This window comes from Gallus gallus, chromosome 2 (assembly GCF_016699485.2).
Source record: "Gallus gallus isolate bGalGal1 chromosome 2, bGalGal1.mat.broiler.GRCg7b, whole genome shotgun sequence".
In the NCBI taxonomy this organism is placed as follows: domain Eukaryota; kingdom Metazoa; phylum Chordata; class Aves; order Galliformes; family Phasianidae; genus Gallus; species Gallus gallus.
Window position 1 is genome coordinate 89630296 of NC_052533.1, and position 26954 is coordinate 89657249.

Consider the following 26954-nt stretch of genomic DNA (forward strand, 5'->3'; position numbering starts at 1 on the left):
AAAAATACATAACCAAATACACATTTATCCTATTTTTAGCCCTTAAGTATTATGATTTATCTGCCCCTTCATCATTTGTACAGTTAGTTGAAATGAGCTCCAGCACAAGACGTGTACTTACCCACTGTACTTCTTCTCTATATGGAAATCCAAGCCAATCACACACACAGGCATACATCTGTGAAAAGCCTCCTAGAAGCAACACAAGAGAAAATTCAACACAATAGTAAATGAAACAGACATCTAAAAGCATACTTTAATACTTGAACATATAACCAGCCTTTCAAAACTTACTCTCCTTTTCCCTCAGAAGGGTGTCCATTGTGCTGCTGTGAAAGAAACTAAAAGAAACTGAGACTATCCTATCTTTGTAATACCCATCAGGTTGCAAGAAAGCTTAAAATAGTGCCTTCACCTACCAATCAGAAGTCTACTCCATGCTAATTACACCTTAAAACTAATTACACCTTTACAAGCTTCTACCAGAAATAGAATTAGACTTCCTGACACTGCTATTCCAAGCTTTTTCTATTTGAGCATTCAAATTCATTCTCACCACAAGGTCCAAGTTCTGCCACTGTCTGACTGTCCCACAGGGCCTGGAGATTAGCCAGTCTTTCTGAAGGGTCCATTGTTACTTTTTTCAGAATCCTCCTAAATGCAAAAGGGAAAAAGTATTCATGATTTAAAAAATATTTTAAACCTGTATCACTATACTCACTCAATATCATTCATTTTAAGCATGATTTTAAGTGAGTATATGGGAAGAATTAGTACCTTTAATAAAACTCAATTCTCTGCCTAGAAGTCAAACACATCATGACACAGACTAGCAGGAGTAACATTTATTTGTCTCTTCCTTCCTTCCAATAATTAACACTGCAATTACTGAAGCAACTAAGCCCATTGCTGTGACAAGATCACTCAAGCTAAGTAGATGTGGGACTCTCAACTATGATAAGGTTGCCAAAATAGGAAGGAACCACAGAACCATAGAATGGCTTGGGTTGGAAGGGACCTCGAAGATCATCTACTTCCAACCTCCTGTCATGGGCAGGACTGCCACCCTCCAGATCAGGTTGTATAGAGCCCCATCCAACCTGGCCTTGAACCTCCAGGGATGGAGCACCCACAGCTTCTCCGGGCAGCCTGTGCCAGCACCTCACCACCCTCTCAGTAAAAAAACTTCCCCTTGACATCTCATCTACGTTGCACAGATCTGGCAGGAGGCATGGCATTACTGACTACATACAAAACTACTGCCATCTACCCACATGCTTTTAAGCAGTAAAAGCAGTATAGCTAAGAGCCACAGAGCACGCTGAGGAGCATCCAGGCTGTGCTTGAGATACCGAGCTCTAATCTTTGCAATTTGGTAGTGTTCTTCCTCCTCTAGGAAAACCACAACCACCTCTTGGTTTTAAGAAAAGAAAGCACGTGCTCTTCTGGAGGACAGAACACCCTCAAATTCCAGAATTCCATAAAACAAAGGGAAATAAATAATAAGAGATATTAATAGGAGAAACCTCTTTCCCCATTCTTGCATGTTCTGATCTTATATTATCTGCATAACTCCAGTTCCTTCATTCCAGAAAGCTACTCTATCTGAGAGGAAAGCAATCCATCCTGCTATACAAAATGCTCCAGCACCATTCTTCAGAAAGCCCAGAAAAAAAACCCCTGCAGGGCTCAAGGCCCCCACAGAGGACTCAAGGCCCTGTTCACTCGGCTTCTTTTGTTTGTATTTCTCACATCGTTACTAGGGTTTTACAGCAACTTGGTTCACAAACATTCACCTGTGTGCATGTTTTTTGAAGGAAGAACTCCACCTCTATTGGGGCAGCTAATAATACTGAAAGAGAGATCATGTGGAAATAAAAACAAATTGCCAGCTGAAGTATATGAACTTAAATTCCTACTATACCTGCAAGAAAGCTCAATAATAAAGACACAGCCAAAATGATACATGTAAATTTAGGCTGACCACTTACATCTAATGCCTCTTAAAAGAGTTTACTCAAAAATAAATGTGTCCTGAAGAACTCTTTTAGGTGGATCATCATCTATAACACTGCTAACAACTGGGAGCTGACGAGAAACAGTAGAGCTGCATTATCTTGTAGAAAGGGATGAAGGCAAGGGCAAAGAGATGAAAATAAAAATATGCAAGATGATAAAATTCAGAGGCAGAGAACAGCACAAAAATTAACAATAAAATCACACAAACAACAAACAGAAGGTGAAAACAATGCAGAAGGAAGGGGAAGAAACCTAGAAAAACAGATGTATGATTCAAGGAGGCAGTTACTCCATGGAAAGCATATGACAATGCCCAGGGCTCAGCACTGAAGAGCAAGACTCCCAGCTGTGTGAAACATTTCAGCAATTCAAAAATTCAAAGTAAACAGGACCTTTCCCCTCCATGAAAAAGAACAAAACACCACAGAACAAAACCTACTGAAGAATACTGAATGTCACAGCTGTTTATGAAGAAGGGAATAAACTAAAACAAAAAGCTACAAATTAATCTGTATCTGAGGTTGGAGAGGCAATATAAGGAAAAATGAAAACTTAAGACTCTCAATTACCTGTATCGACTCTTAAAAACAAAGCCTCTTTTGACCCCACAGAGCATGCCCTAGCTGTCTACACTGCCTCATGGTTCTGCCATATCCCTCAGAAGGCCTAGATAAAGGCTCAGTGCTTGCCTCCTCAAGGTGTCTCTTCCTGATGTAAGGACAAAAAGCAGTGGCTTGTCACCCTTACACACAATCTACTCAGGCTACAGTTGCCCCATGAGACACTTACACTGGAGAGAGTCCAGGGAATATCTTCCTGAGGCAGGTTCCAATGTGTGCCAGCACCTCATTCACATCCTCCGAGGACGCCATCTTCATGGAGATGCTGCATTTCTCAGTTTCCATAACCAGCTGTAAGCAAGAGGACATGAGGGCAGGGACTGGGTGTCATCTCATTCATATCCACTGAAAAAGGTCAGCACTGTGAATGCCAACTGAATGCTTCGCATGCCAGCATGGATCTGCTAATCTTTAATAGATGACACGACAGTGTTCCTGGTAGAGCTTCTGAAGTTCTTAAATGTGCCAGAACTGCATTCTCAAACTTTGCTTTTCCTAACAGTGCCCTGCTTCCCACGGGAATAAAGGCTTCCAAGGATCATGACCTCAGTTAGCACTTCCAGCACCAAGAACTTTTCACACTATTGTCCTGTTTTGAAACACTTCCCAGAACACCAGGAGAAGTGAGTGCGGCCTGACAGGAAACTATTGAGCAAACAGGGCCTGCTTCATCAAGTAAAAAGTAAAAGTTTTTAAGGGCTGCAATTCTCTGGAAAAGCTCTCATGCTTTGATCCATGCTATGTAAGAAAACATTAGGGTAATGCAATGTCTAATTTTAAGTGAGGCAGTAACTGAGCTAACGTAACCGCTCACTCTCTGGGGAATACATGCTTCAACTAGGGGAGAAATAAAGCCACCTACTACTGGTCTCTGCTATATATGAATGTTCAGAATCACACTGGATTACTGTATGAATGACTCATCAAGTGTGCTGCTGCTCTTGGCTGCATCGCAGGAAGCCATGAAATACTTCTGCCTTCTCCAAAAAGTCTGTGTCTATTTGTTTTTAGATAGATACAGCATAAACAGGGTAAGAAGCCTGCTCCTAACACTATCATTGTCTCTACACACTTCTGTCTTCATCTGAGAGGGGACACTGTGCAATACACAAGATAAATTAATTTTTTATTGAAAATAGATCCTGGAATTCTCTCTTCCAGTTCCCAGCTCACGTCTAGGGCTGTCATCAGGAAAACTCCAGAAGAGGCTGCAGTATCCCAAAAGCACAAAGAATCTTCACACCTTTTGGCACTAATGCAACTCCTTTCAGAGAGTTGCTGTCACTCACGGAAGATGAACCAGTGGACAAACTCCAAATGTGTTCCCTCACTGCCAATACTGCCACATCATTTCCTCTATCATTCTGTCCAATGTTATGTTAGAGTTGGAAGTATTTCATGGCTTTGTGGGATATGCCTAGCATGAGAATAAGACCTTCAGATACCAAGAAGATAACACCATGTTTGCAGGAAAGCTGTAACACTACTATTCGCCCTGCAAGGAACCATCGTGGATTTTACCTGCCTTCAGTTATAAGCTGTGTTATAATACAAGTGGATGTAAACATGCAAAACCTTGCAAAATGCTTTAGGAAAACTGTATGCAAAATGAGGCTGCTGAGAATCAGGACCTTTTCTCATAAAACCTGCTACAGTGATTGACCAATTATGATTACCTTTAGCTACCATAGCCTTTTGTTATCTGAAATAAATAAGGCCACAAAACCATACATAGTTTACTGAATGTCTCCCATTTAGAAAAGTAAACATCTTGACTTCTTTCCCCTTTAAAGAGAGCTTCAAAAGCCAGGTTGAAAATGTAATGTTAAATACAAAGAGAGCTTTTTAGAGTTCAAATAAAGTGCTAGATGTTCCTACATTTTCAACTCTTTAGAAGCCAAATATATCCGAAACACATACAGTCTTTGATACAGTTGGACTGTCAAATCTCATCAACATACTCATCTTATGAATGAACAATATATTAAAGGCATTGTTCTTTCTATTATCTTCTCTTTGACATTCACTTTTTTTTGGGGCACATAACCAGCTGTCATTTATATTTTGAGTTATATATAGAATAATACATAGAGTAGGCATCAAGTGTAGTTTCTGTCTGCAATGTAAGCAGTAGCTTTCAGTTTCATCACAAAGGTGTATACCACAAAAGCTATTCAAGCTTGCATAGTGACGATTACAATACCAGCCGCCACTTGTTCTATCATTTCTGAGAAAAGATACACATGAGAAAAACTAGAACTTGTTCTGCTCCAACTGAGCTATGAAAAAGCAGTATTTCTTACCCCACCTGCACAACAGATTCTGAAAATGGACTCTAAATTCTTATCACTGTTGGCAGACTTTACAATCAGCATGAACCTAAGAATTCAGATGTGCGGTGTGCTCACCAGATGGAGACACCTACGCAGTAGAGTACAACCTCCTTGGCTGGAACAGATTTAGCACTGAGCACACAAGTACCTTTTATCTATAGTGGTGTCAGCGTGTCACAATCTGATCTCTGAAAGCACTCACCTGACCTGGCTTACAGGAAGTTACTCCTTGGATCTCCAAGTAGCTGAAAGTTAGTTCTAACTGCAGTAAAAAAAGAAAGTGCCACATCAGTACAAACATTGTCTTGTATAAAAAGCACTGATACTTTCAAATGAGGTAAAAAAAATCTTGAGCAGGGCTACTATTGTTTTACATTGTTTTTGTAATTGACATTAAGTATTCGTTAATATTTGTTGACATTTTGCACTTAGAGGACATGTTTGCTTCGGTCATTAGAGGTTAAAGGGATATCACATTGGGCATTTACTGCAAGCACACAAACTTCTAACAAATTTTCTGACAAAAAAATTATTATAAAAAGCAACACCGTTCATACAATATCCTACTGAATAATTCTTGTGACTGAATAATCGTTCAGTAAAATACTTACAGCATCATACGTTATTCTTTCATTAGTTACACTGATGACAGATACAATTTCTTTTTCTGCAGAGAAGCTAAAGGGACACATGCACATACCGTACATATATATATACATGCATAATGCTCAAGATCACTGTAGAGCATCTAGAAGTTTGACAGGAAATAATACGTTGTTTTTTCCTGACTGAGTTATCCAGAGAGCAGACAGGATATGCAAGAAGGGTGAAGGTATTTAATCCAAACGGACCTTGGAAGAGGTAGAGGCAGGAATGTCCCTGCCCAGAGGGCAAATCTAAGGTTATAGGGAGTTTGCCAAGACCTGATTTCACAACCACATGGACAAACATATCTTGGCAGCTCAGATACACAGAAAGCAATAAACCACTTCAACTGAATCAATACTATAGGGTAAGACATCAGCACGGTCGTTTCCTTTTATTTGTCATTAAAACCATTGTAACTGCACAGCTTGCTTTAATGGTGTACATTAAGTCCCCTGCAATTCATGTTATCCTAGTTTAACTGTCAGGGTACTTTCCAGCTAACTAACAAACAGCATGCAACAAAGGCACTTTCTCTCCAATGCTAATTAAATTAAACAATTAAACATATCAGAGCATTTGACACTTATTTACCCAGGTCACAACAAAATGCTAAGGAAAGGTCTCTATGACTGAAATCCTTCATAATTTGCAAATTATTTAAGAACCAAATTTAAGGTTCTGTTTTTGCTAATGTGCAAACCTATGTGCACACACACAGAATCAAAAATATGCTTCTGCACCTGAGAACAGCTTACACAGATCTCACCTCACACGTTTATTCTGCAGAAGTCTTCTTGACTAGAACTAGCAAATGCCAGAAAGTGTGGTCATCATACAATCACTACAGTCCTTGCTTTGCAGCAAAACCATAGAATACATTCTACAAAATATCTGTCTGAAATTATGAAATACTCCTTTTTATAGATTTTTACAATGCATAACCTTATTTATCTAAGATTCTAACATAAAAAAAAAAAACTCTTTTAAAAGTCTATGAGTGTATCTCACTTAGGGAACCTATAGTTAAAAAAAATGGCTGACATCACAGTTTTCAGTTTTTTCAATCAAAACTTGCTGAAAGCTGGCATTAGAAATATGCTTTATAAATATTGTGGGCCTATGACACATCCAACTTCTACCAACATTGCAACTATATTTTATATAGACTGTAGCAAGAGTTAGTAGGCATTGAGTGTTGCTCTTCCTTTCCCCATTAATCCATCTAGATTAGTGGAAATGAACTGACTGGGCCACAGCATAAAGCACAGTAATATCCGTGCTCTAAGGATATTCATTTAAGTGGATATTACACTTAGTGAGCCTTCATTCCCTTAAGCTTCCATCCTCGCTTAGTAGATTAAACAGGGCTCACCAGCAGTGTTTAAGAAAAGGTGAAGCTTGCAATCAGATTTAGCAGCAAGTCACTCAATATCAGCCATCTCTGAGCACGCTCAATCGTGCAACAGTGCTTTGGAGTAACAGGGTGTCTTTGCTGTATGTCTATGCTAGTAATGGCTGTGTGCTAGCTATGAGGAAGCTCTCAGGCTCAGAAAGCAGCTGAGCAGCTTCTGAAAATATTATAGACCTTAGAAAATTCAGCAAGTTCTGTTAGTTCTCCTACAAAAGCATTTTCAGAGCCATACTGGGCCCATCAGATCTCAGCCCTGCTCCAGCAGGGCCACCCAGAGCAGGGTGCCCAGGCCCATGGCCAGGCAGCATCTGGAGATCTCCAACGAACAGACTCCACAGCCTCTGGGCAGCCTGTAACAGTGCTTGGTCATCCTCACAGTTGTGCTACCTGGTGTGTAGACAGAACCTCCTGTCTTCCAGTTTGCACCACTTAGTTTCAACCATCCTAATAACTGTTGATACATACTAAATTTAGTTTTGACATAGATCATGAGCAGACAGTTTCTTCTGATCACCTTTCTTCTATTTATTACCACTTAAGTCACAACTTTATGAATCCAGAGTGTGTACTTTAGATTTTCATGAAAACATAATTGAGTTCTTCAACTAAGTAATTTAAAAAGATAAAAGAAAAATTAAAAAAAGGTGTCTGTAGACTGAGCCTTCACAGGCTTTCTTGTGAATTATGATGGCTTTGTTATGTATTATTTAATAGGGTCACCACCAACACTGCTCCTCATACTGCTGTCACGCTGACATTTGAATTGTTCATCATGGCTCTGTTGCCATGCCACCAGTCACCAAACTCCATCTCAAAACCAGGCCATAAATCACTGCGATCCAAAACCCAAGAGACAACCGAAGACACCCATGCTACAGGGGTGGGGTGATCCACAGAGGGAAATAAATTTCAGCAGGCTTTCACACCTGATCTGTTCCTTAAACAATAAACAAGGACTGGTCACATTTACCAGTAACCATAACTGAAAATAACAGTATTTACATTTATTGATGCAACTTTTTTTTCCTATTAAGCATACTTACATACACACATACTTATGCACACACACACGTGCAAATACACAAATACAGAGCTGCATAGATATGTAAAATACAACAAAACAGAACACGTCGAATTTATATTCACTGATTACAAATGGGACAAGAGACAATCTTCCAGGTAAGCCATTATAAATCACATGGAAAGAAGCTTTCTCTGTTACAATCATTACAAATTGTTCCAGGAATAATAATAATTCGGTATCTTTGGTGAGGCAGGTAGTCAAGATGCTTTCCAAACTGAACTGTAATCCCCATTAAAAAAATCATTAGAAAGCAGTGGAATTTAATAAAAACATTATAATTTCTGTTTCCACATCAACTATATTCCTATTTGAGACTAGAAACTCTACAGGACGTACTGTCAGTTAACTTATTTAGACATAAACTGTCTCATTATAAAGGTCATAGGGCTCATATTGCAGTTCTTCATGTTGGTATTTCCAGCTTAATTCTTTACCCACCTGCATTTCTACAAGTTAAAATTCTTCTCACAGAGTTTACATAAAGTGCTGAACTCATTTAGGGCAGATACCGATGGAAGCATCATTTTAAGAAACTTAACACTATGTAGCATGCCATTCATTATGACACTTTTAAACAGATGCACAAGTCTAACTAAAATGTGCTAAATTTATGCAACTCACATTTATATCTAAAATACAGAATGGTTGTAGAAACATAGTAGCTTTACCTTGGTGGGAATGCGAGATGTTAAAAGAAATGCCCGACATGATGCCAGCACCTGTGGAAAAAAAAGAAAAAGAAAAGTAAGAAATACTTATCAGGAATACAATTAAATAATCCCTTCAACAAAAATCCTGGAACCAGAGTGAAAAAGTCTTCAGCAGTGAGCGTGACAATTCCCTTTGCTGTCATATACTGAAGGCAGCAAAACTGGGCTCTGATCCAGTACAGCAGGGCGAATAGACTGCTGCAATCTGGTCATCTGTAAACTACTTAGTGTGGCATCGAAGTGGAAGAAATTTATTTCATCAGTCTCTCGAGAACATCTAATAGCAATCCTAGCCACATTTTAAAGAGAAGCGAGGATAAAAAGTTTTAACAGGAACACATGATGTACTTAAACATGACTGAAATATGCAATAGAAGCTTGATAGTATTAGTCATATAAGAGAATACAAGTAAACAATTTCTTTAGATACACGTGGTGTGTTTCTAGAGTAACAACGCAAAGATTTTGCAGTGACACCAACTGTTTTTCTTCTCTGGCAAGGACAATGGGAAAACGTGATTAGATTAGTGAGAACAGCGAGTCCAGGGAGAAAGCACAACGGTACTGAAAGATTTTGAACGTCACTGCCAAATCAAATGCAATGATATATAGAAGAATCACTTCAATTTCCAGTAGCGCAATCTGCTCGCAGATCTCAAGCCCTGTAAAAGCAATGAATCACTTTCCAGAACTACAGTAGTGCTTCTGATTTACCTGCCTGGGGAATATGTTACCACTGGCCATAGTTTTTTCCAGCCAAAAAAAAAAGTGAATCCAGTTTTCAAATCCAGATTCAAACATAGCTGCCCATAATATTTGCACACAACTCTCCTGGGATCCTCTGTGGAGGATTAAGCCCTCAGCCTCACCCCACAGTGCTGCTTACAAAGGGTCTCTTTAACATGATTACAGTAAAAGCAAGCACTGCAAGTAAGAGAAGTGCAAACCAGGTAACCAGAAGGCTGGAACACAGTTATGTTGGAAAAGGGTGTCCCAACAGAGATATCAGAGCATATCCCCACGTGCTGGATGTCCCAGTGCTCCAGGAGTGATCCTGCCAATGCTAACAAAACTGAAGCATCCACGTGCCTTAAGGAATGGATTTACATTCAGAAAGCTGCTATAAGCTGATACTCCACATTCATCCTATAAATATATGATTTTTTAGCAATACATCTTTACAAAAAAACAAACCCAAAAAAGAACAAAAACCACTACACACACATCCACACAAAGTTTTCTTCAATTTTCATAGTCAGGACTGTCACAAGCAAATAGGAGCTGGATTTTTACAGTCAGACAGAGACAAAAGTCAACTATCTCTGCAAAGTCAATGTTCCATCTTGACAACAGGCCTAGCCTTTCTTTCAAAAATGCTAGAATTGACCAAGAGGAACCTTGGCATTCATCACAATTTCAGCTGCTACAATCCATGAATATGTATCCTGACCTCTGACAGGATCCTCTCTAGCTCATTCCATGTTTGCTTTTTCTTTCTTTTCAAAATGTTATGCAGCATCTGCATTTTAATGTCTGTGTTCTTGCCCACGTCCAGAAACGGGAGCCTCTACTCCAAAACCAGCCCAGACTTGCTTGATAAGCTGAGAACGGTAACAATATCCAGGGCCCTCTTTTTCTCCTTGGTATGGGCACAGCTTATAAACAAATAATGGCTATCAAGGTACCGGCTAACCCATTTTGCTGTGGATAATGCTCTGCGTCACTGATACTGTTTGCAAGGGCAACAAAACACGTATCACGGGCTACTTAAAAAGAACCTATCACCTCCTTTGCCTTCCCCTGTGAAATACTACACCGACGCCAAAGGCAGAGGCACCAGAGGTGTTCTCACTCTCACAGTTCAAGACCCCATTTAAGAGCCAGTGTTATTTTGTGAAGGAAGTCTCAGGTCTCTGCGCATTCCTCTGACATGAATAATAAATGTGTGCTTAATTGCACTACTGTCAAGGGCTTTCTGAAATATCTAGAAGTGCTGGATTCTATGAACAGCTAGATTCTAGATTTCCTGGAGTTTTTAATTTCTTTGTATAAAGAAAATAAAAAGCAAAAGGTAGCCCCTAACTACTCTCTGGCAGTTCTCAAGCTTTTTACTAATAGGATTTTGCTTCTCTTATGCTTATTTTACACTTGGGGCACCTTAAGTATAGAAGAAAGAATGTCTTGGTCAAAGTCATACCAAAAGCCAGATGCTCAGAGGAACAAATCACAGAATGACAGAACGGTTTGCGTTGGAAGGGCTCTCAAAGCCCACCCAGCCTCACCCCCCTCAATGGGCAGGGCTGCCCCCCACCAGCTCAGCTGCCCAGGGCCCCATCCAACCTTGCCTTGAGCGCCTCCAGGGATGGGCACCACAGCTTCTCTGGGCAGCTGTGCCAATGCCTCACTACCCCTACATAAAGAATTTCCACCTAATACCTAACCTAAATCCCCCTTCTTTTAGATTAAAGCCTTCCCCTACTGTGCTACCACTATATCTACCTGTGTAAAAATTCAGTCTCTTTTCTGATACTTCCAGCAACAGCTCTGTACAAAGTGTGCCCTTGCTTAGAACACACCAGAAACACTGACCAGGCATGATGTGTAACCCACGTTACTTTGAGATAAGAAAGCATCCACATGTTCAGCCCTCCAAGCTGCAATCTCATTCCTCTGTAACTGCCTTCATATGTGCCTCCCATTCTAGGGAACCTGCAGGGGGTTGGTCCAAATGATCTCCAGAGATTCCATGCAACTCCTATGCTTCTGTGATTTTGTTTGGTTACAAGTGGTGTTCAATCATTAATAACATGAAAAAATCCCACCAGAAAATAAATGCACGTGGTGTAAAGAGATTGTCCCTTTAATACACCTGCATACCAAGACTTACAAGTAACTGATGTGACAGGGAGCAAAGCACGTACACGTACCCACATATTCTCCTGTGTGAATGGGTCAACAAAGGGGAAGTATATTCACTGTACAGCCATTTCAGCCTACCTTCCTACTCTACCTTTTTGCAAGCACAAAGCAGTATTATCACTGGAATGTTAAATGACTTGTATCCACACACAGATACCCACAAGTTCATGATTTCTCCATGTTTTTAGCGTTCTTAATTCCATAACATTCACTACACCATTCAATGTATATGCAAAAAGTTAAAATTTGAAAAATAATCTGGCTATATTCATCAACAACATATCTTGGAAATTATTTCTGCAGAGATTCACAAGCTAGAAGACCATGTTCTATTTACCAGAATAAGTAATTCCCTTCAGTAAATAAACTTCAAACTCAGATCCTCTGTGAGTACACAAGACAAATATACAGATGCTTTTGTGATTTATTGTCAAATACCAGCCTGTCACCCATTCCCATCATTGGATGTTTAATTACCAGGGCTGCACTGGGTTAGCAGTGGGTTAACAACTCCATCAGTCTTTGGAAGGTCGTTAGTTGCCCTAATGCATCTGTTTTGCCATGCAGGCCACAGCAGCTCCATCAACCTCATCTATATTTAAAGTAGTTTCAAATTCCAAGCAAATGAAACAAATCTTATACAAAACACTACCCTTTTCTGAATGCCTTGGAATAAAGAGTTCTGGAAAACGCACTGATGATGTACACAGTGATCACACACAGGCTTTTGATATGAAACAAAACAACACGAAACAGCCCCAGCACTTCACTGGCCATGAGGGGGTGCATGATGCTCACCCCATTCATTAGCACGTTTGGAAACTGCCCTTTGCTGAAAAACCAAATATATATAAATATATTAGTCAAAAGTGTTTGTCTTGCTGAAAACTGATTGATAGAGATATCTGAAAAAAATATATATTTTTGATTAAATGTTACAGTTTTACCTTTTAAAATACACTGTCTGATCCTTCCCATTCCATTTCCCCTTAATATTTGCCATTTTGTTAGCCTCAAACTGCTTCAGTCTCTTCCTTCATAATTTACTTGAGGAAAGAAGTATTTGTGATAGCTTTTGTTATTTAGAAAGCTATTGTTTAGAGAATTCCTTGAAGAGAGTTAGTTGTGTCTTTTTAACATACCTTGTGGTTATATCATCATTATTTTTAATCATTATATATGCCTTTCTTTTTTCTCCCAGTTTCCATGCTTACTAGTTGCTCTATGATCTCTATCATAAGCATTCCATTACTACTACTGGTTCAATATCTAATGCATGCGTAATAACATGAGGTAAATTGGCAGCATTAGTACAGTTTTTGTTTTGTTAAAAGGCGGATGAATCAATACGCGTTAGGCCATCCAGTCTCTTTCAGTCCCTCCAGGACAGACAGTTCATTTCCTGTATTGCATGTCTGCTTTTGTACATGCCTCTGTCTCGAAGTGACCGACTTCGATCAGATAAAAGGCCTTTTCGAGCACTAGAGAGGCCGGAGCTAGTTTCGAGTGAGGCAGTCTGTGCTAAAAGCACTGAACTTTTTTGAGGGCAATTGGACTAGATGAACTCCAGAGGTCCCTTCCAGTCCCCACAGTTCTGTCATTCTGTAACTGCCCCGTTGGAAGACGTCAGCTGACACCCTGCAGGTCCTTCTAGAGGGCTATTAGTTCAGGCTCACCACAAACAGCGTGCTACTTGGAAGTGGCATCCTTAGGCACACAATGGGTTTCTCTGCAGAGCACTGGCTGGAAGCTGACTGCAAGGCTCTCGGCAGCACCACCATCACCCACCCACACTGCTCTGAGGCAAATTCAGGCCAAATTTGACTCTGACCATTTGGTCTCGGCTACTTTTAAAGTGTCATCTAGGAGCAGGAATTGATGACACATACGGATCCCTTCCAACTCAGGCTTGATCTGCCATGACCCAATGGTTTTGTTCCTATCCATACTTCTGTACAGCAAAGGACTTTATGGAAAGGAGCTGTTAGTTGAAATGCTGTTTCACCAAAAAGTGGGGTCAGATGTCAGAACGGCTGGTAATAAATCTACCATGCTTCAAGAAAAAAGAAGCAAGTTTCAAATTAATTTGTCGAACGGGACAGGGAACACCACAAGATGGCACAGTGGAGTTCTTCATTCAAATGTACCTTTCAGGCTAAATTTAGCAGAACCTTTTAACAGGGATGCTTACTTTGCTATCGTCGAGCTGTTCCGATATTCAGAAACGTTTCTACTTCACAGGCAATAAAAACAGTTAAGAAGTGTCCTTATTTCAAAGCTGACAGAAACAAAGTCATGGATACAGATAGTGGCAAAGCTAGAAAAAGAAGCTTGGAGTAATTAAATTAAAACAAAATCTCCCACCTACAAGTTTGGTTCATTACCTCCTCCAACAGGTGTAACTCCACTACTTTCACCTTTGGGCAGCATTCTAGCTCTGAGAACCATTTGTAGAGGGTTCATGAATCACATTGTGCTTTTTTAACACTTGGAGTAAGAATAAATACATGCACTTGCTATATAATCCTGCCTGCAATGTGTAACTGCTGCAGAGGGTGCTCATCTTCAGGAAGAGATCACCTGTGGCACTTGGAGGGCAGCCCCTGCACTGAAGCAGGTTGGGATGTGGTCAACTGGGGCAGGCTGGACTCCCTGGACTTGGAGAGCTCAAGAGTTTTGTATCTTATCCTCTCATTTTCACTAACCACAGAGCTGCTCACACCAGCCATGGCACGGATTTTCAGTGTTCTGAGAGATGCCCAACAGAGCACTCAAGCCATGGCAATCCTCTTCAGCCTACAAAATCTCACTATTCTTCTCACCACTACATGATTCCCACCAAACACCAAAAAACAACAGCGCTGTAGAGCATGAACCACCTGAAGACCTAACTATTACATTATTTAAGTCTGCTCTGATTCAGGAAAACAGGAAACAGAAAGCAGTGGCATTTCACAGCTGGCACAGAGAAAGGGGAATAACATACATTACTTTTTAACTTACCAATGAGGCATATAATCCAAAAGGGATTTTCCTCCTCTGTGTCATTGTTAGGTATAAATAGCTCACTAGCACGTTTGTGTGACTGCATCTATATCTCACTATATTTCCCACTTTCGCTCACCTCTGTACACAGACAGTACAGACTAAATGCCAGATCCATGTTACAAAGCACAGTACCAGAATCACTGTAGCAAACTGTAGGTCAAAAACATTTGGTCTTGTAACTTGAAAGAACCCAAACTCCAGCATCCTCTGTGTAACAGTTTTTTGTTCTTGTACCACTTCTCTCCATTATAAAAAGAGCAGGTGAGGCACACTTTTAGAAAAATCCCAACAATACCTATTCTTGGCATCAATAGTAAGTTTCCTTGTACACTTTCGAGCAACTGCTTTTGGCTTAAGCCTCTGAAGATACAAGGGACTGAAGAATGCAAAGATCTACACACCTTCCCTCTTCCCATCCTGAGCTTCTTTCTGGGTTAATGGACAGCAGATAAAACTGGAAGCAGTTTGATGGGCTGCGTATGATGCTGTTTCTTTGCGGAGGCAGCTGGAAATAGATTTGGCCACTTTAGTACTTTTATTCTTATCTTCTTTAACTTCGTCATTTAGAAACGCCAGATGAAATATTTTGCAAACAGTGTGTTCTTTGGGGAGAGGGTTGATGGCTTTGTAAGCAAGCTAGACACCACCTCCAAGCAAAACTTTAAGCATCAGAAAACAAGAGAAAGAAAAAACTTCAGGGACAGGAAAATAATATTATCCACAACGCAAGTGCTTCATAAGAAACTCTTCCACGATCACTGGTACTTGCTTTTACTTATCAACAATTAAATGAAGATTCATTTAGTGAAGTGCACTTAGCTCCACTTAATATTAAAATGTATTTTAGATTGTAAGCTAAGATCTAGTTAGATTGTAAACTACATTTCCCCCAAATAAAACAAACAAGCACGGTAAAACAATTTTCCACAGTACTCACTGCCACAAACCACAGTCTCAATAACCTCAGTCTTGGACAACACCAAGAATTAAGAGCCAGTGAAAGACATCTGTTTAATAAATCTGCAGGAACATATCTTCGCCCACTGCATGCCCTAGGCAAACTGTCATACCAAACAAAACCAACGGGTGGAGAGTTATGAAAACCTCCAAGCCAAGACAGCTCTTTCCTAAAGTAACCAATGTTATGAGTGAAAGACAACATCCTCCTCCCAAGTAGCTCCAGAGGGGATTGCTGAAGATCGGCACCTCAGTATCACCTCAGCAGCCTCAATGCAGGCATCAAGTATAGAATCATAGAATCGCTAAGGTTGGAAAAGACCCACAGGATCATCCAGTCCAACCATTCGCCCTTTACCAATGGTTCTCGCTAAACCATGTCCCTCAACACAACATCCAAACGCTCTTTAAACACCACCAGGCTCGGTGACTCCACCACCTCTCTGGGCAGCCCATTCCAGTGCCTGACCACCCTTTCAGAGAAGTAGTAGTAGTATACCAGTTTCCTTTTCCTCCTTTTACTTCTCCACAGAACCCTTTTTCCATCTCTATCATCTGTAAAATAAAAAGCGCACGTTGGCACTAACGTTGCATTGACATCCACTCCATTCTTTATTATCTGGGGTGTGCTGCAAATCTATCTTTTTATGTATTGGTACCTTAAAACTGTCAGCCTTTCAAGGGAGGAATGGTGCTTAATGCTACAACCAGCCACGTGGTTATTGAAAAGCCTTTAAAAGCCACTGCCATACTTCCAATCCCTAAACCTGGATTTTTGTTAAACTCTTTCACATTTTATAAGAAAATCTTTTTTACAGCTATTTTATTCCTACGGTGTCACATTTCCCCTCTGCTAAAGAAATTGTTTATTTTAGAGCTTAAACATACCTTCCAGAAATGGGAAGAAGAGAAGGAACTACTCCCTTTCGTTCCACAGGGAAGGCAAAACTAGCAGGTTACCTACCTGCCTATTGCCATCCCCTTGTGCAACTCCTTTCCCATAGGTCTTGCAGCTTATTTTTTATCTGCTGGGAACCGAAGATGGTTGAGACATTGCTTAACCAGTGCTGACCACTCAACCCAGTAGCTAAGCTGGTGGGTAAGTAGCTTTTCCTGGGAAAAAAATAAAACAACACAAAAGCTCCCTTGTCTGACACTTCACCCTTGCAGCCATAGCAGCCATAAAAACAAGGTGTGAGCAATGGCCCCACTCCTGTCATAGGACCAATCCCATCACACAGGCATGTTGTCAGACAGGAGAATTTCTTAGGAAATTCTGCACCAGGCAGACGGATTGTCCCGTTTGCACTGCATCCACCTGCTGCTGCTCCGCATACAGTTCTTGAGAAATCCATAAGCAAGAAACCTGGAGGCTGGGCCAGCTTTGCTGATTCTGATGGTGACACAGCTGATTGCACCTGTCTCCCAGCTAGATGGAAATTCAGGAATTGCCACATTCCACAACAGCAACTTTGCCTTCAACATTCTGTAAGAAGTACTTGCAGTTTCACCCCAGTCCTAACGCTCACACTATGCTGAGTGCTTAAGCAGCACTGGTTGCACAGACGGGGCAGAAACCACCAAGTAACTATTGGTAGCTTGTTATTATTATATGTACTCTTCTATAAGTCACACGATGTCAATTATATAAAGCTGATTATTGTTAATATGATGTGAATACGTTCCCAATATTAAAGACATTTTAATGCTTTCCAGTTTTGTGAGGATTCTTTCTGAAATGTCACACTAATATTACCACTGTTATATTCACAGAGATCCTTACAGAGTATATCAACCTGATAAAATGCATGTAGCAAAAAAATATCCCTATTTATCCAGGAAGAACATAAATTTCTACAAGCTAAATAGGGATCAAACTTCCAGAGCCAGCAGAAACCACTCTAAAAATTAAAAACTGCTATACATCAAATACAAAAGCAACAAACAGTTCTGTTCTTTGACCTTAGAAGCATAACATGTTGCACTTGTTATCCTCAAAAATAATCAGTGAAGAGTCAGAGGGCACTACTAGTTTGCAAACTACCTTTGCATCTGTAAAAATGAGAAAAAAGCCTGCATGAGGTTCTGATGCAAAAGTCTTCTAATTCAAACAGTCTCTCGGAACACTCCCGTGGGCCAATCTTGGTTTTGTAAGCAATGAGCCACATTCTTGATGGCTCGTAATCATTGTTCCTTTCATAACTGCTACACAAGAGTCTCAAACACAGAGAGAGCTACACTGATTTTAAAAGACAGTTCACTACTGCAACCTTAAGCCACAGACTCAACTTGTCAATACAAGCGAGTAAAGTGTAAGGAGAATTAAATCCTTCTGGGCTTTATCATTTTATCTAGAATCATGATTTACACACTCTTCGATTTGCAGACTCTTAATTTTTGCTACGGAGGCGGTACAGACTGCTGAAATAGCAGATAAACCTGAGAACAGCTTGTGCCCTTTCCAGGCAGCAGTTTCACAAGCAACCTGCTGCCCCTACTCTCCAGCCAGCCAGGCCTTTGATTGTTCCTCACTGAGCCTCCTCCATCAGGTCCGCAACTCCTTCAGCTCCTCTGCTGACCTCTCCATAGTATTTGCATACAGCCCCAAAACAATAGTTGGGTACCAGCAGCAGTAGAGCCACAGGAACATGGGGCTCTAGGTGAGCTAACCACATAAGAACTCCCACCTGTGGCCTTCCAGGCAAGAGTGAGCTCTGCACTACTTGAAGTCATCCTGTTTTTTTGAGATACAAGCTAGGAAACTTAAGGTTTCCTGGAAGAAGACAACATAACCGACAATGCATCCTGACCCAGTTCATAGCCTGCCCATTCTAGGCTTGTGTTTTTCCAAGCATCGCACTATTGTACTGACACAGCTCCACTAATGATGAAAACAGAGATAATTCAGACAGACAAAACTCTAAGAAGCCAGGATATTTAAAACTTCAAAGACGGGATCCCTAGGTCTGTTTTCACTGCATATTCAATAAGATGGCTAAAAACACTGACTCTCCTACCACTGGACTTGTATTGCTTTTAATAAAGTTGGGAAGCATTCAAATCAAATTCAACCCTTCACTGACAGAATTCTTCATACTGTATTTTCAATGCTTTGATTTTTCATCTCTGCCATCTACACAAATTTACACGCTTACAACCAGTGCCTTTACTTTATTCTTCAGGTAAGCTGTTCACTGAGCCAGTGGTGGTAAAGAAAAATAAAAATATCCCCAAAGGCCATCAGCTCATTACAGAGATAGAGGGAGACCCATTTCTATATGCATGTATATATATATATACATAAAACTGCTGCTTTAAAGGCAGTATAAGTTGGAAAAAAATAAATACTTAAGAGACCTTTGAACCATATCAAATAAGCATTGCTGTTATTTCTTTTTTTTTTTTTTTTTCCCCTCCTCAAGTTGTGGTTTCTTTGATTCTCAATGCTGGTGAATGGGGTTTTTTAACTGCAAAACCAAAACCAATATTGTTGGTAACAATATTTCATAGCAACGTGGAAATGTCTTCTCTTAAAAAAGAAAAAACAAAACCCACAATTGCCACCATTCAATCTTTAGCATACATTCATTTGCTACCAATGTCTGTTCTTGTCACACTTTATCTCCAGGTGGGATTTTTAAACTCAGTTTAGACAGTGCAAGATCTCACAAGCAAAGTTTTTGTTGCAAGTTTAAGTTTACATCAGTTATAAAGAAAGGCACTAAGTGGCACACACCAGCTTAGCTAAATTTGCTTCCAACGTGTCTATTATCCTTAGCCCAACAAAGTTCACAATAACATTGATCAGCTATTGCTGGAGTTACACACCATCCATCAATTACTTAAACTTACCTTGATTCTGTCAATTTTCTCATCTTCTCAAACGAGTCAGAAAGGAAACGACGGTGCAATCAAGCTGTCTAAATTGCTGATCAATGCATGTAAGCCATGACATTTCATGTCACTTTTTTTCTTTATCTCTCCTCAAGATATTTTGTTGCCTCTTATTCTAAATGATTTATTTTTTGTCGAGCTTCGATTCGTGTATCAAGACAAATTTTGTACAAATAAAAATAGAACTTAAAAAAAAAAAATCACTTCAGAAGTCTTTGAATTACACAGGTAAGCCTTCAAACACACCGCGAGTGGTTGAGCCACAGTCCTGTTAGCAGCTTCACAGGAAACTGTACCCAACACAACACCAGATACAAGGAAGGTTTGAACTCGGCTCACACACAAACACTCCTATTACGGGACTATTAACTGCGTTACTCAGAGAAGACCATCAGTGATGTCTGTAACCCAAGACCTTCTACCACAACAGAAACATTGAGAGGAAAACCTCACAACCTTGTTCCGCCTTCTGTTTCTTATGTCAGGGTCCTGTGATCGTTCCATTTGTCTACATCACCATTTCTCCCCTTGGGTCATAATTTAATAAAAAGAAAGAGAGATCTTCTAAGAGATCTTCTGTCTCAGACAGAGATCATATCGTATACACTGAGTTGGCGTAGAAGGCCACTTTTTTGGTAGATTCTTAAAGCCACTCCCACTTTAGAGGCAATTAGCGTACATACATGTGATTGAGGTCCAGATTAAAAAACACAGACGCCAGGAGCAAATAGATGCAATCCTTTGAAGAAAAGATGCCTGATACCAGGATTTTAACTTAATGTGCCACCTCTATATCCACCTTTTGCATAACAAAGATTGCAGCCCTCCATCTAAGAACACTGTTACCAGAGCGGTAACTTCAACTGGTCTCACAGCCCTTGCTGGAGTTGTGGAAATGGAGTGTCTGTGGCTGTCATTACTAAAAAGTCTGAAGACCATTAAAATACAAAACAGTAACAAAGGGTTTGCTTCAGTTTTCCTGGAGTCCCACAAAAACAATTAAGAGCTTTCAAAGTATGTCATTGACCCCTCATGGCACAAGCCACTTAATTCCACGAAGCTTCTGAATTGCAAAAAATTAGCTAGGATACAAAACCACAACATTCTTCCCAATGTTCACAATATGATATGACCCTGGTGTAACAATAATCTCACTATAAATACATGCTGAATAAAAGCTTTCTAGAAGCACTGGTAATTGACAGCACTCCCTTCAAAAGGGCCAAAGCCTAAGATCACAGGATTCCAGGAACCGTGCAAAGGAGCAGTGCTGCAATTCTCTAATGGGTCCTATCAACAGAACAGGTTTAGCAGCCTTGAAAAAGTAAGGTCATCAGATAGTGATGTAATGCACAACAGCCCCACAGGGACAAAACTCAAATCCTACTCTTCTGGGCATCAATCCTGGGGAGAATTAAGATTTTGGTACCAAGCAGAAAGAGTAATCAGTAGACAAGGAATGCTCCTACTGAAGAAAAAATTGCAAGGAGGAATAAAAATTAGACTGAAGCTGACCAACCTTCAGTTCTGGCTCAGCATGATTTGTTCTATGTAGAAACAAGAAAGATCGTACTTACTGTTTAAGAACATTTTTCTCTGGAAAGCTTGGCTGCTCCACAGCCTGCAAACAGTAGCTGCTCTGCTCACACAAAGTAGGGCCAACGTCATTAAGACACACTAGGTTTCCTGACTGTAAGCGTACAACTCTCGAAGGTCATGTCTGACTCTAGCTATTGAGTTGATCTACATCCTGAATAGATGTGAACGTGATCTCTGGAGGACCAAGAAACACTTCAGATATAAGTTTTTAACTGGACCACCAGAGGACTGGAAAATCAGGAGAAATGCATTGGGCCTTCAAAATTTCACCAAGAATTTTTTCTTCCCCATCAGGTCAGAGCAGATAACATGACTAGAGAAATCCAAACATGTATGTGTTGTACAAACTGAAAATGTGGGTTCACTAAAGGGTTTATTTGTGCCAAGTCAGGCTGTCCCCATTTAAAAGCAGTGAACGCATGACATGTCCTAGGGACTAAGCCCTCTCCCAGAGGCAAGTGTACCCTGGGCTAAATTTGTCACCTTTCATATGCCTGCATTTCAATCCCAGCGCACTCAGTTTTTATGTTTCCAAATGCACAGCCTGCCCTTTTGTCTGCAGCTGCTTCAGTGCTATTTGCACCAGGTTTATGCCTGGAGGATAGTCCCTCTGTTCCTATGCCCATAGCTTGAGAAGCTTACAATTGGCAGATCTGGGACACTAAGTAATTCTCACAGAAAAGCCAGGAAGCTTCTGAAACCAACAAACAAGAAAAAAAAAAGAAGAAAAAAAAGAACATCTTTATGGGGGAAAAATGAACAAAACCCAGTGCCAACATAAAACTTAATGAAAATATTTATTTCCAGCACACTCTGTTGATGTTATAAACACACTCCTTTTCAGTAGCAAACATATCAATAGTTGCAGAACCACAGCTAAATTCATACCTCATATGACTACACAGAATTGCTTGCAGCACAAGAAGCACTAAATCAGCTTCAGCATCTGTATGCTAGGTCACACTTGCATGAAAGCAGGAAAGATAGTGAAGATCAGTCACAAGGGAAATGTCTCAGTACACAACATGTGGTCTTTCTGTGCCATTTCATAATACAGCTCATCCAGTGTAACTACAGGGCAGAAAGGGCAAACCCCACCATACTGCTCCAATACTGGCAATTCCACCGTCCAGACACCTGCTCAGGTCCACTCACCCAAGTGGGAGCTACCAAACACATGCACACTGAATCGGTTCTCTAGGAGAGGCAGATATTTATTCGCAATTAATCCAGATTAAATATGACATAACAATGCAGCTTAAACTGCTGAAGCAGTTCACAAACAGGTATGCATGCCCAAATCCACACCACTCCCCCTGCCAGGGGAGCAATAACCTCTACCAAAGGGCAGATGACAAACAAAAGTTGAAGTGTCCAAAAATTGGCACACTTAGACCAGTCAGATACTGACCATTTTGTACAGGAGGGAGGATCTTTGATAACGAGCTGGATAAATTCCATGATTTTAAATGCCACCTTTTTGTTTCCTTTGCATATCCTCAAGAGAACAAACCCCCAGAGGTAAAAGAATCCCAATCCAGTTGTTGGCTTGTTTGTTTGGCTGTTGGTTTTTTTAAGGAATGGATATAAAGTGGGTATTGTTATTGTAAAGGACAGCAGAAGAGGGAGAGCAATGCAATTAAACCAAGCAATATGTCACAGCTGGATAACTTTGAGCCATTCAGCCATTTAGGTACATAGACCAAGCCCTGGCAGTCCTCTACTTTGGTAATTACCATCTGACAGTTCGCCCCCAAGGAGCATTGGAAGGACAGTTCACCTCTAAGGACTTGGAGACCTCATCTGGAGATGCCTCTACTGCTAAGTCTTGCAAAGCTCTTCATGTCCAAAGGACAGCAGCTGCAGAACCATGGAGGTCCCTGAAGGAGGAAGGACACTGGAAGCTAGTACAACAGGTCACAAGGGCATCAAGGAGCACAGGAACAAGCCCACACAGGAAGGTTCATTTATTTGTTTAACCACTACACTGGAACAATCAGTACCATTTGGGCTGATTAATCTTAGAAAATACATGTGTATATTTTTATGCACACATATATCTTTCCCTTTCCCAAAACGAAAACGCCAAATGAATTTACACTCCACACTTCAGATGCACCAGGCTGAAATCCAGCTCTTCTGACACCATTACCACTTGGCATTCATTAAGAGCTAGCAGCCTCTTGCTCTCCTTTATCAGATATCGGTTCAGAGTATTCATAGGCTGAGCTCTGAATTTCATTTAAAGAGTTAACTTGAGTGCAGAAGAAATACTTGTCCTGTCAGTCCTTGCCCATTCTTCAGAGAAAGGAAGCGGCACAGACATGTTGCATAACTGCTCATCGGCACAATCAAAGAGATTGGGCAGTAATTGGAAGACTAATACCACTTCTTCAAATAGATGCAAAAATATATCTTGAAAAGCCCATTAACAGCACGGCATTCAACTCCTCTCTGTGTCAGATCTTCTACATCGTTCAAAATAATTTAGTGCAGGATCCAAAGAAAATGTCCTCCCATGTGTATTCATGCTAATTCACAGAATTAGAAAGCAAACTCAAGAAAACTGAAGAAAACTGACTTGACTGTAAAATAAGCTTCCACTTTCAACTAATTAACCTGGTAGCACGCCTGGTTCCTACACCTTAACATATATAAAGTATGTCATCTCGGTCAAGTTGGTTGTAATTCTGGCACTCCTGACAGTTAGCAGTGCATAAGTGGTTTCTGAAGTGCCCTTTCAGCTACCATTTTGCTATCACTGCAGCCAGGATAAGCACATTCACATTTAAGACGCATTTCTAAAACATCTGTGCTGTTAAAAGAAAAATATACATGTATACATATGAAGACATAGTAGAAAAGACTCGTGCTTGACTATGCTCACATAGTTTGTTCTGTTTTCAAATTAAAAAGTAAAGATCACCTATATGGTACTCCCCACAGCATCATGTAAGACAACATTATGTCTACTGAGACTAGAGGGAAATAACTTCTATGCAAACAGAAGTATAGATTACATATTCAGCTGGTGAAATCGAAAGGAAAAAGCATGAAGACATACAACCTGGAAGTCCTCTTGCATCTAAAGTAACAAACACTTAAATGGAGGGAAAACAAAAGCAAGATATTGCTCAGATTTTTTTTTTTCTTGTTGAGGTACATGCATACAAATACACAGTGGAAGGCAAAAATAAGCTGAAGTATACACAGAAATTTTTCTGCAGGAGTTCTCTAGTACTAAATGAGCTGAAAACACCATCAAGAATGCTTGGGATATTCTTCACAACAATGTGGGCAGCTGTCCATTTGTAAGGAATACTTAGCAACTCCCGGCAGATTGCTAAAACAGAATTGTAGCAAATAAAAGATAACATGCTTGACTGCATAAAACCTTACAAAGTGTGTAACAGAGTACCCTTAGTTTTCTCACAGCACTTTGCACTGCTGCAGCAATACTGCTTTCCAAGGAGAGCACCATGACAAAAAAAAAAACGAAGCCAGACCTTACGCTCCTCTGTAGAAAGTTCTTGTATTAAACTGCAATCTAAAGCTAGACATTTTAACACAGGACTTTCTCCAGGGCTCTTTTTGATATATTTGCAGAGCACCAGGGAGGATTTAACCCTCAGGATGATCAGGCCTGGCTGCCAGGAGCCCCACACACCCTGACCGGGTCTGGGCCTTACCAGCACTGCCCTGGGAGCTGCACAGGCCCTGCAAGCTTCCACACCTACCTCAGTCAGGCCCCACATCCCCAGCCACCCCTCCTGGCCCCCTGGCCTGTGTTATGGGGCTAAGCAAGCTTTGCCATTCCCTATTTGATCCCGTCAGCAGAAAGTAAGCACAAGAGAAATGTGGCCTTGAAACAACAAACGCACAATGAAAACCCAGCTTATCTAAGTGGCCATCAAGCTAAATGGCCATCAACCTCAGCTGCCACCAACACCCAGTGCTGGGAACCCAGGTAGAATCCCACCTATTTCTCTTCCAGGCGTTCCCCATCAGCTACCCAGGCTCTGTCAAAATGGATCTTTTTAACTGTCTGTATAGCTTTGGCTTACTGATCCTCACCGCTGCCAGACAAAACAGGTTTTGTAACCTGTCTAGGACCGAGAGCAGAATTTTAACAGCTAAAAACTCAGGAATTGTTTATTAACCACCCTCAGGCTCTTCCAGGAAGTATCTTCTTTCAGGCTCTCATCTGCTACTGCAGCCTGCTGTCATTATAGCAGATCCACACAGCTACACACGAAGAGTTAAATGAGCACCGCAAGGCAAGGTCAGCCAACTATGCCACAGATGAATGAGGAGTTTGCTTAATTAATTACAGAGCAGCTGTACATTAATACTTGCATTTAGGAAAAACAAAACAAAACAAAACAAAAAAACCAACACACCTCCAGAGATGGTTACCTCACTAAATAAGAGCCTTGTATAAATACAACAGAAGTACCAGAAGTACACCACACCACAGCCCTACATCCAGTATTGCCCCAAACAAACAAACCTGAGGTAGGTAGTAAGGATGGTAACGTACCCAATCAAGAACAAAGACATAAAACTGCAAGACTTTCATTGCTGGAGGTCAAGTTAATGAGAAAAGCCATATCCCAACACAGTAGCCTCTATCAAATACAACAGGGCTGTATCACCAGCTTATTTAACAATCCAGACGTTTTCCTAATAGATACAAAAATAACTATATTAATTGTATTACCTAAGTCGTTAACCAAACAACAAACAGGACAGATTGCTATCGCTTTCCAACACTGTAAAGGAGCCAGAAATTCAGTAATGAACATCCACATGGGTAAATGAAATAGTTAAGGAAGAACTTCGGGAATTAATCCCGCTCTGCTCCCTCGGCAGCTGTCAGACTGCAATGATGAGCCATTTATCTTCCATCGACAACACCGTCAGCAGACAAGCAGAGTCACTGGGGAAGTCAGCTGCAGTCCACACCCCTCACGATATCAAATTCATGCCTTTGAGGAAGGAGACACGAGGGAATGCAGTCATTTGCCCACCCAGCCACAACAGGAGTAGTGAAATACTTGTACCTCAGAGGCTGGGCAAATTCTATCCATTTGCTTATTTGATGCTTGTTATCTCGAGCAGAGAAGAACTACACTCCACAAGGGAAAAGATAAAGATACGTCAACTATCTGCTACACTTTCCTACCACTGACTCTGACCTGACTGCGAGAGCCCCTCCACCTTTGAATCTAGGTGCTCCCAAAAGAGTACATAAAGTGCACCCTGAACATCCAAAATACCACGCTGGCTCCTGATGCTCATGGTAGCACAGAAAAGCAGTCACACACGTCCAGCCAGAACACCTAACTCAGACCTAAGTCCAAGCAAGGCGCAAAGAAACAACTTCAAATGCACATGTGGGCAAGGCAGCCCCAGTGAATGGATGCTGGTGCTGAGTGCCCACAGGTAGCAGGTTCTCAACTGCAAGGGCAAGAGAGTACACAGCTTATCTCCCACATCCACAGCAACTTCACCCACAAGATCTGGTGACAAAATGCTGCTACCAGCCTGGCTGAGGAGTCAGGTGGTCTGCATGCTGATTCTTTTTTAACCTGGCACTCAAAGTGACCCCCAAGCTCCTCTGCCAATCTCTTCCAGGTCCAAGCAAGAGACAAGAGTGTGTGGCCTTTTGTTTCTCCCGTGTTTGTTTCCTGCAAATCTGGTAGGTGAGCA

General features: G+C 40.8%; 1 protein-coding gene across 1 annotated transcript in view; it reads right to left on the bottom strand.

Annotated features, from left to right (window-relative positions):
• Window positions 1–26954, bottom strand: part of CARMIL1 (capping protein regulator and myosin 1 linker 1) — a 174210-nt gene that overhangs the window by 96392 nt on the left and 50864 nt on the right. The window contains exons 3-7 of the mRNA NM_001397969.1: window positions 8784–8834; window positions 5175–5234; window positions 2809–2930; window positions 557–654; window positions 122–192 (exon numbers count right to left, since the gene is read on the bottom strand). Of these exons, the coding sequence (NP_001384898.1) occupies window positions 122–192; window positions 557–654; window positions 2809–2930; window positions 5175–5234; window positions 8784–8834 (402 nt within the window). The remainder of the gene's footprint in view (window positions 1–121; window positions 193–556; window positions 655–2808; window positions 2931–5174; window positions 5235–8783; window positions 8835–26954) is intronic.